This window comes from Lactuca sativa, chromosome 4 (assembly GCF_002870075.4).
Source record: "Lactuca sativa cultivar Salinas chromosome 4, Lsat_Salinas_v11, whole genome shotgun sequence".
In the NCBI taxonomy this organism is placed as follows: domain Eukaryota; kingdom Viridiplantae; phylum Streptophyta; class Magnoliopsida; order Asterales; family Asteraceae; genus Lactuca; species Lactuca sativa.
Genome location: NC_056626.2, coordinates 319,972,324 through 319,983,720, shown reverse-complemented (window position 1 = coordinate 319,983,720; position 11,397 = coordinate 319,972,324). Strand labels below are relative to the sequence as shown.

The 11,397-nt window shown below is 30.5% G+C and overlaps 1 protein-coding gene across 1 annotated transcript; it reads right to left on the bottom strand.

Annotated features, from left to right (window-relative positions):
• Nucleotides 1–413: 413 nt before the first annotated feature.
• Nucleotides 414–1,852, bottom strand: LOC111899167 (ribosomal RNA small subunit methyltransferase, mitochondrial). The gene is made up of 2 exons (XM_023895050.3): nucleotides 1,343–1,852; nucleotides 414–1,202 (listed from the first exon to the last, which is right to left on the bottom strand). Exons 1-2 carry the CDS (start codon nucleotides 1,769–1,771, stop codon nucleotides 498–500), a joined length of 1,134 nt encoding a protein of 377 aa, XP_023750818.1. The 5' UTR covers nucleotides 1,772–1,852; the 3' UTR covers nucleotides 414–497.
• Between the last annotated feature and the right edge of the window lie 9,545 nt (nucleotides 1,853–11,397).

The following is an 11,397-nucleotide window of genomic DNA, read 5'->3' as shown; positions in this document are numbered from 1 at the left end:
TCTAAGCACAATGATGTAATAGGAAGAAATTAAAGTAGAATGCTATAATAAACAGATTAATAAAACTACGCTCCTATTTCTTTCATTTAACCTTGTATCATAAGGCCAAAAGTTTATTCAACATCTCACTATCAACCCCTTTGAGCTAACGAAAAGTAATAATTCTCGACAAATTTGGTTAATTTAGGTTAAAAATGTATCTATTCAAGCCACAAACGTTTCTTTTGACTCATACAACTTAAAAAACAATCAATAAGCAAATTCCAATACCTTTTTTTTTTTCGTTTTTTCAAAGCAAGTGGAACTTACATTTATTTTGTATTTTTCACTATGAATGAGTTTTTCTTTCCTTAACATATAATATAAAAGACGAATTTGTTTAACGTATTCGATTAACTTCCTTAACATATAACTTGATATTAGTCAACTCATTATTGTAACTACTAAAATACAATTAATGAACCAAATTACTATAGTCAAGTTAGAAACTTTTATCTCTATGATGAAGCAAACGAAGCATTGATATCCATTGGCTTTTCTTGATCATGGAAACATATTCCTTCCTTATTAAACAAAGAGAGCAAATACAACAACTCCTCATTCGATAATTTTGATGGTCTTTTATCTTCAAGATCCGCACTTCTAAGAATCCCCACAAGTTTTTCCTTAAAACTTCCCAAAAAGATCGATTCATCTTTCTCATCATCACTCGAATTAAAAACATCAAGTGGCATAATATTTTCATCAAAATTTGTTACTTTTGACAAATTTAAGAGCTCTGCGACCTTTTTCTTCTGCTTGAAAGTTGCACCCAATGTCTTGTTTTTCTTCCCAAAACATGTTTTAGTGAAAGCCCACCATTCATTGAGATTTACATTTGGGATTTCGGTTTTCAAATGGATTTTAACAACTGAAGAGTCGACTTTTGGGATTGGGATGAAATCTCTTTTGCTTACGTTCATGACATGTTCAACATCAGCAACCAGCTTCACGTTAACAGCCAATCTATTGAACTCTGAGTCACCAGGGTTAGATAAAAGCCGAATAGCAAACTCTTTTTGAAGAAGAAGAGTTGCACTTCGAAAATGGTATCCTCCAAACACCAATTTAGCCACTAGAGGTGATGATATATTATAAGGAATGTTTGCCACCACAAGATCAAAATGTGGGAAATCTGTCTTTAGTGCATCTTTAGATATAATCTGCAAGAACCCAATTGGGATTTAGATTATCTGAAACCATTTCTAAATTTAAAAACTGATGTTTCATAATATAGCTTCATTGAGACATTTCATCGAACAGTTTATAAGCAACTTATTTCTTGGAATAATGTACGACTTACCGTTAGTTTCTCGCTAAGCCCCTGTTCAGAAACACGAGTGTGAAGAGCCTGTACCATACGTTTATCGACTTCAACTGCAACAACCTTGTCTGCAACTTCAAGAAGCTTCAGGGTAAGATTTCCGGTGCCAGGCCCGATTTCAAGAACCGTATCACCCGGTCCAACACCAGAGCTCCTTACAATGGAATCAAGGATTCTCGGATTAGTAAGAAGATGTTGGCCCCTGCTTTTGTAGAGCTGTAAACGATCCTCTTGATTACCCTTTCTCTTTCGAGTATTACCGCCGTTATTGTCCTCGTCGTCATCGTCGTGTCTGTTCTTGAATGGAGGACGGCCTGATTTCGCACGAAGCTGGTGAACTTGGACAGCGAGTTGGCGAAGAATATATCCCGGAAAACGATTAATGGAGGATTTGGAACATCGAAGCATACTGATAAAGGAGCTGCGAGGACCGTTGAAAGCTTTGAATTTCGGTTGCAGCTTGTTTTTCTTGGGTTATTTTGCTCCTTTCTTGTTATGGAAAACAAAATAAAACAAATTTTACTTTGCAAAAAGTTATTTATTAGTTAAAAATGCTAAAATGCTAATTTAATTAACTGTAAAAATACAAAATAACATTGTCAATTTTGTTGTATTATATTATTCATCTATATTTTTAATCCGAAAAAAATGTAAAAATAGTTGGTTGTACTTTTTTTTAGTAAGATTAAAAAACTGATCAATATTTCATTATGGATTTGGTTCCTAAAACTATCACCAGTTAATTTTTGTTTATTAAGTTTGATAAAATAAACATCTTACCTCTCTCTCTCAACTAACACCAAAGATAATGGAAGTGAGAAAAAAATAAAAGAAATTAGTGTTTTCGATATTTATTGATGAAAAAAATAAAAGAAATTAGTGATCCGAAGTTATATAGGGACAATATAATCAATTTAGCATGAAATATGTGTTAATATTAGTGACCAAATTCACAATAAAACCCTCAAATTAAGGACTATTTTTGCAAGTGGAAACGTTTTGTAACATTATTTAAAGAAAAATGCAAACCAAAATGACCATTTTTTGTAGCGGTCTTTTTTTAATTATGATATTGTATATCTAATATTGATAATAAAAATACTATAATTTAAGAAAAAAATTCAATAGAAAACGATAGGAATGGTCCTTATAGTTATCAATATTTTACAATTTCAGTCCAAAAACATTTGAACTTGCACCGATGATTGAAATCGAATACCATTTATGGTTTTGGTCCCTCCCAAACTTATCTTTTTGTGTATTTGGTCAATATCAAACTCGAAATTACCAATATATGCCTTAAGTAATCATTTTTGTATTTTCTTTGAATTCATTTTTATTGTTATTATCATTAAACTATATATGAGACCCATAACTATCCTCACTCGACCCCACCCTTCCCCTTATCATTCTCTCTCTCTCTCTCTCTCTCTCTCTCTCTCTCTCTCTCTCTCTCTATCTATCTATCTATCTATCTATCTATCTCTCTCTTAAAATCCTAAAAAGTGTTCAACCTCCATCCTTCGAAACTTGGCCATAAATGTTTAAAAGGACTTCAAACCCAACCTAAAAAATCGAAGATGAGTCATGTGTGTCTCGATTTCTGGATATTTGAAGTTGAAATAAAACAAGATCTTGAGGGTTTTATGTTAAATATAAGAACAAAAGTGAAGACGAAACTAAAGATCTAAGGGATGTGTGTTAAATATGGAGATCTAAAAATGAAACTAAAATAATATATTGAGAGTTTTGTGTTAAATCTAGAGAATCTAATATGAAATTTTAATGAGATCTTGATTGTTTGTGGTAAATCTAGAAATATGAAGACGGAATCGAAGTTGTGTTATGTGTGGTAGTTTTTTATATTTCTTTCTCAAGGTTTTATACGTGTGTTCTTGTCTTGACTATGGGGTATGTGTGGGCTTGTGTGTGTAGGATATGAACCCAAATCTTCATCTGGTTCATCATGGTGCATGTGTATCTTGAATAAGGATGGGAGAGATAAATAGAGGTGTATGTGTCTTCATATGTGTTGAATCTAAACCTAGATCTTCAACTAGTTGAAAACGAAGCTAATTCAAATTCAATGTTTTTATTTGTAGGCCTATGTAGTGAAAGATCGTGTATGCTCAAGAGACATCATAGAGTGATATTGTTAATAACATATGATCCTATAGGGACACACCTTAGAGCAAGTTGCTACCAAATGATTGTTTATTAATATAATTTGATTATTAATAAATATATCAACACTTGTATTTAATTGGAAAAAAAATATTATTTTGAGAAATAATATTTTACCAACATATTGGGAATTACTATTTCTGGGAAATAATAATAAAGAGAATAAAACTATATATATATATATATATATATATATATATATATATATATATATATATATCATATGGTATGATTATTAAAGTTGTGTATAAACTTTTAGACACTTTAATGTTTACAACTCAACTAACTAGTTATAGGATATGTAATAAGCACTTAGATTTTGTCTCTTTCACTATGATGGGTGGGGGGGGGGGGGGGGGGGAAGACATGGTTTCAAATTGTTTATTACTTAATTCCATGCTTGTAAGAAAGCCTTACCTCTTCACTTTTTGGTATTGGCTTTTGTATACATTTTATGGTATATAAATAAGGCATTTACTAGTCTTTTTTTTGGTGTTTTTGCTCACAAGAATCCTCTCAAATGGCAGCTAAATTTTGGAAACTCTAAGCCTCTCCCTCTCTTCTTTTGTCTTGAATTTGGTGCTAGAAATGAAGACATAAAGTTGCTTCTCTTTAATCACTTATTTGGTAGAAGTCTTAAAGGTTAAGAATAACTTTATAACAAGTGTTTACTATCATATTTGGGCGATGCAAAGCTTTCTTGGTGGAAACATTATAGAGAGCTTAATCTAGAGCTTAAGTCATCTTCGTCAACTTTCTAATTGTCAAAAGGAACCAAAGTCTTCAAATGTTGTTTCACTTTCTTCTTCTTTGGTTGTGTATAATCTTTCTAAGTTCTTGCAAAATGATCATTGGTGGGTATGAAATGGTTTTTTTATTCAAACCAAAATGCTTTCGTTGTGAATTACGTCTAATTTTGTGTTTATAATTGCAATATTATGAATAAAAATCTAACAATTTGTATCAGAGCCATTTTTGCAAGATTAGTTATATTATTTGTTAAGTTGATGAACCTTTGTTTTTGGAAAAAATGGATGGTCATTTTTTGTCATAAAAGTTGTTTTAGAAAAATAAAGAGTTTATATATATATATATATATATATATATATATATATATATATATATATATATATATATATATATATATATATATATATATATATATATATGATGTGCATAAACTAGTCTTGGACCCTAGTGTTGTTTTGTTTAGAATGGTTGAAATTATTTATTTATTCACATGGGATTGAAATAGTTATTTTTTATTGTTTATTTTTGTAAGTAATAGATTAGTTTTTGATATAATTTATTGTGTACAAAAATGTAATAATAAATGAAGATGGATCTATTTTTGAAGATCAAAAAAGGCATTTTTCGAAGTTTTTAGAGTGCATGTACAAAGGAAACATTTTTTGAAAAGTGTTGCTAAAAGTGTTGCTCTTGGCTTAGTGCTTCATTATACTTCTTATAGTGTGGCACCTAAGGCAACACTTTTATGAAGTGTTGCAGATTTTAAGCGCTTTAAAGATGTTTTCAACTTTTTGCAAGCAATGAATGTTTTCTCAAGTGAGAGTTTTAACAGCATTACTAGAAGCTTTTGGTCCCTTAAATGTCCCTTTATGAATGGACTTGGCATTTTGTGATGGCTCACAAAATTTCATTAGATTGTTGGTTTATGCACATATGTTTTTTTTGCATGTTTGTGTTGTTTTATATTTATGTTGTTATTATTATGCAATGGTTGATAAATTTGTTTTCAAATGATAAATAATATTTGAACATAAATAAACATCACAAAATGAGTTTGATTTTAATGAAAATTACCATTTAACATAAGATGGTAAAAATTGTCTTAAAATAAAACAAGCTTGATTTATTAAAACTAATAACCGGTTAAACTTCAGGATTAAAATTAAATAAGTTTAAAATAAATATTTATAAAATTATCAAACTTCAAACCTTATTTTATAAAATGAAGTTTTATTAAAAGGTTTACAAATGTTCTAAAGTGCTCAAACAGTATAACTTAATACTATCAATTAATTTTAAATTTTGATCGCGTCAATTTTATAAAATAGGATTTTATAAAAAAAACACATTGTTAAAATGTGATTTTAGATCAAATGAGATTTTTAAAAGTATACAATGGCTTATTGAATGCATGCAATAATCATGATATAAACATCCATTAAACGATAAGTAAATCCAGATTTATTCAAAAAATTTCAACTGTTACATGTTCCTATAAGAGAATGTTCAAAATATCAGTTAATCAAATACATACTATATGATCATCAAAGGCTCCAACAATATCAGTAACAAAACTTGGTATATCTTTAGTAGGAATTACCATTTGTCTGTAATCAGTTCATTTCTTCTAAAACATCAGCACATAATGTCAAATATTTGTGTCATAGATATACTTGAAATACTCGTCATGCCAGACTTCCTCAGCTTAATGTGATTAGAGAAACATTTCCTCTTTCAGTGTCCAGTTTATTCCATAATAGAAACAACACTAGTGTCCAGTTTATTCCATAATAGAAACAGCACTAATCATTTGGGTCATTTCTTGATTTCTTGGGTTTATATTGTATTTCACTTAACTGAACTATGGGTTTATTAGAGTACACAATCTCTTAGATAATCATTTTATTCAATGATTGAACAAGTTTAAAGCAGCTTCTAATGTTCAGGATGAATACATGTTTTACTTGATGAGACACCCTCTACAAGTCAAGGGCAATTGTTCCAGTATGATGCGAGACACATAAATATCATCATAATAATATTTTCATCAAAACATCATGATCAGATTAACAGGCTTGCAAAGTTTGTCCAGGAATGGGATCTTACAGTTTATATAATTTTTTTTATCCGTGAATAGGAACTCAAGGAATTATACCAATTATAGAAGTTATAAGCATCAAATGTTACTATCTCTTAAAGGTCAACAAGACAAAGGTTTTACAGGGGGCGTAAGAGTATTAGCAATTATATATAGAATTTAACGAAATTTCATTTATTATTTTCAATATTAAAATCTTTTAAAAATAATACATTCTATTGTTTCTAAAATATTAATTTATTGAAGTCTAGGATCTAAACTGGTTAGATGACCTTTATCTCATCCACTTCATCCAACTCGGTAGGTAGCGACTACCAATTGCATAAAACATGTAATCCCTAGATAATGGGATCCTAAACAACTATTTTTAAACTCAGCATGTTTAATCTCATTTATACACCGGGCCTCTCATGCTTAGGTGAACTTTATTACATAAGATTCTCAATCAAGTCATCATTCTTGAAACTACTAGTAGTATCGACATTCTATTAGTGGTTAGATGACCCACCGCCCACTATCAAATCCGAAAACCACCTCAAAATCATAAGTCAATCCTAGTTGTTAGGTGACCCATCGCCCACTAAGACCATACAAATGATGAGTGAGTATTCTCCCAAATGGACGAAAATGACTTGCATTTTTAAGAAAATGTTTTATATATGCTTTACAAATATAGTTATAAAAACATGGTCTCATGAATATTGCATGCATCCAAAAATTCATGTATCATTTTGTAAAAATCATATCTCTTGTTGTAAGATTCTTTAGGTTCCAAATAAAACTTCATTTTATTTACCGTTAGTCATGATCAACTATAAACTGAAATATGATATTTAAAGTTTAGTCGAAGAACGCTTTAAGAACCAGCTATAGACTATTAATAAATTTTCATGTAACACTAAACTTTGGAGTTTTGGATGAGTTCTAAAATCAAATTTTTAAATCTCCTTGTAATAATCAAAATCTTATGACTTTATGAATTTGTAGAATAAACGCATTTTATACGTTTTATAATAAAAGTCATATTTTGATAAATCAAAACTTAGGTGATGATAATTATGTTTTAAATTTCGTTTGGAATACATAAAACATAATAATAACATGTTATGTTAAGTTTAAAAAAACAAATATCATACATTAAGTTCCAACATAAAAATAATCATCGGTATCATGATTTGCCGTTATAACTCTATGAACTGGATTTTAGTCCTTTTTAATAAATAAATAAAAACCTTATTTCTTTAAAAGACATGAAGGTTAGATGAAGTTTGAACACTTTTAAAACCATTTTAAATATTTTAAAGTTGACTATTTAAAGCTTTTACCATAAAATTGTTTTTAACAAAAACTCGATTTTAACCGGTTAAAACGTTTTAATAAATAGTCTTTTCTAAACATCTTATAATGTCTTTGAAATTTTTATTTCTCAAACTCCAAGTGATGTTGTTTTATTATAAAATGTTATTTAACATGTAAAAACCATTTTCATACATCAAACATAACATACAATAAACATAAAATAAACATCACAAGCATGCATTAAAATGTCTATAAATCTAGCTATAACTAGTAGTAATTTTTGTGAGCAAACACAAGAATTATTAGGACATTCCTAAGGGAGATAATGGATACTTTAAAAGGTCTTCAAGCTCCAACTTTTCAAAACAACTCTTGCTTGCAAAAGGACTTCAAAGCTCCATGTGTTATAAAGGTTGTTGCACTTAAACCATTAAGACGATAATTAAGCCCAAAACCAAGAGTAGAAGCTCATGGTTGGGATTATAGTCTCAAGTAGTTAAGTCATCTTCAAAGTGGTCATTTCTTCAACTTGTTACATCAAAAAAAAAAAAACAATAAAACTAGTCTAACTAATTTATTACAATAAATAGACAAATAAAAAAAATACATAGTTATTTATTACATCGTATGAATAAATAAATATCAACCAACAACATCACAAATATACTAATGGCTTGTTTATACACAACGACATATCGAATATAATAACAAACACTTTGTTTTTCTAAGGCAAATTTATACAACCAAAATGAATGAAAATTTTGGTATCATAAAAATAAGAATTATAAAAAAACAAGTTGTTATAGAAAATATATTAGATGGTTTCTTTGCCAAATAACATACCAAGCATATTTTCCAAAAACCAAAGGTTATCAAACACTTAAATAAATCTTCTAAACATGTATAAGAGGCTCTAATACATTTGATGGGTTTTGATAACTTAAAACGATCATTTTATAAAAACAATTTTAACAACAAACTGAAGACTTTTAAAAATAATTAGTTTATTTTTAGATTATTTTAACAAAACTACCAAGAGGATCCAAATACATGAACTAGAAAAATAATACCAACCATAGGAAGTTAAGAAGATAACATTTGAAGCCTTTGATCCCACTTGGAATTGGGGAGTTGATCAAGATAGTAAAAACTCAACAAAAGAGTTTCTCTATAATCATGTCTGATTGCTAGGTTTGAGGGCAACCCAAAAGGACTGTGCTACTATCAATTCAAGTTTATACCACTATAGTTAGGGGCTTAGACACCAAATCCAATAGTCTCCCACTTAGATAAGTCTATAACTATAATTTTTAGTATAAATTTTGAATCGATCAGCAAATTGTAGCTTCCAAAAGTCGTTATCGAACTCTGACCCGGTCAGTTACGTGTCCTAAGATAAGTGATCATATAATCCTTCATTCTGTAAGATATCATTTAGACATGAGACATGGAACAAAATCAATCTCATTGTCCATTACTTTGCTTCCTGATTTCTGATTTGTAATGACATAGAACTTCTAATCAAACACATAAATTTAGTCCTGGTCGGGCCCAACACTATAAGTCAACACCAAATCACCAAAGGGGACCAAAGATATCAATTTTCCCATTTAGGGAAAAAGGAACAAATAAAATTTGATCTATATACTTGCACCATTTACTCATCAAATCATGCACAACAACTCATTTTATAACATCAAGTTACTAATACGTTTATGCTTCATCAATGCACAACTGACTTGTAAACTACAACTCTTATATCTCCGTTTTAAGATCATAAGATATTATCATCTCAAAATTACTCGTAATTGTAAATCCCTAATCTGTCCGTGTATCAGTCAGATCCGTTTGATGGTGCGGAATCCCAATCAAACGGATGATGTAAGATAAAATAGAAGAAAAGTAAAAGAAGAATAATATGAATCTTTGTATATATTGATATGAATTAAGATCCGGATACAAGAGATTCACACACACACATAAAGCTCCCGTTTCTCTCCTCTCTGGCCGTAAACTCCTTAGGGTTCATCAATCATTACTCCTCACCCTAACACCTCTATTTATACATGTTGGATATGGGCCGGAAACATATGGGCCGTAAATGAGTTTACGGTCGTAAGGTGTTTACGGCCGTAAACTCAGCCGTAAACTAGACCGAAAACTCCACAATTATTACACAAAAATACAATGCCCAGAAAAGTAAAGTATAAACCATATTTTGACCCAACAATAATAAATTTAATGAAGTAATTCTCTAAGCATGGGTTAATCCAATACAAATCTCCATTTCTATACACGTGAACATTGTAGCAATACCATTTCTATGTATAAAACACTTTAGACAATCTACAATTCAATTCATGATAGTCTTAATTCACTACTTACTTCCAAAGTACGAATGAATGTGGAATTTGAATAATCGAATTATCCGGGAAGTAAAACATGCAAAATGAAACACAAGAATAAACAATTAATAAAAGGTAGTGAAGAAACTCATAAATAATTCTCTATTATTTAATCACCAAAAGTCAATTACATTTACTTTATTATAAGTTTCAAACTAGTTATCTAACTACTAAAACTAATATCATCTCTCAGACCAATGCTCCTAGCATGATGAATGTGTTTAACCCTAATCTGAACCTTTGTGAGTGGATCTGCAAGATTTTCTTCAAATGATACCCTCTTCATTACGAGGTGACCTTCTTCTACCCTATGTCTGATGAATGTCTTGATCTGCCATGATCTCTTGGTTCCTTTGTCAAGGCAATCGCTCCTTCATTACCACAGAAAGTTTCCATTGGCTCCTTAATGGTCAACACAACTCCAAGATATCTGATGAAGTTCTTCAGGAAAATTGCCTCCTTTGATGATTCGCTTGTCGCTATGTACTCTATTTCACAGGTAGAATCAATCATTGTCTTTTTCTTGGAACTTTTCCAAGTAACTTCATCTCCATTTAAGTTAAACACCTAGCCAGATTGAGAACGAAATTTTTCTCTGTCTGTTTGAAAGTTTGTGTCACTATACCCAATTATTCTCAATATACACCAAGTACTAGGACCTAATCCTTAGTCCTTCACAGATACTTGAGAATATTCTTAATTGTTATCCAAGGAGCTTTACTAGGTTTCCATGATAACGATTGACCATGCTCAAAGCAAAGAACACATCAGGGCGAGTACATGTCATATCATACATGATAGATCCAACAGCGGAAGCGTATGGAACTCTACTCATTTATGATATCTCTACATCGGTACTCGAACTCTGAGTCTTACTTAGTTTGGTATTACTCTGGATGGGCAGTTCTTCTTTCTTGCAATTTTCCATACTAAGACGTTTTAGCACCTTTTCCAAGTATGTACTTTGACTAAGTCTAATTAGTCTTTTACTCCTGTCTCTCAGAATTCTTATCCCCAAAACATAGGTAACCTTTCCTAGATCCTTCACAGCGAAACACTTTCCAAGCCAATACCTAACCTCTTACAACATACAATACAATACAATACAAGGAAAGTCAATATACTCCCACCAGCTTTGACATATATACAATACAAGGAAAGTCAATATACTCCCGCCAGCTTTGACATATATACAGGACTCATCTTCACTTCTAGAAAAGCCAAAATCCTTGACTTTCTTGTGAAAAAAAAAGATTCCATCTGCGAGATGCTTGTTTCAATCCATAGATTGATTTCTC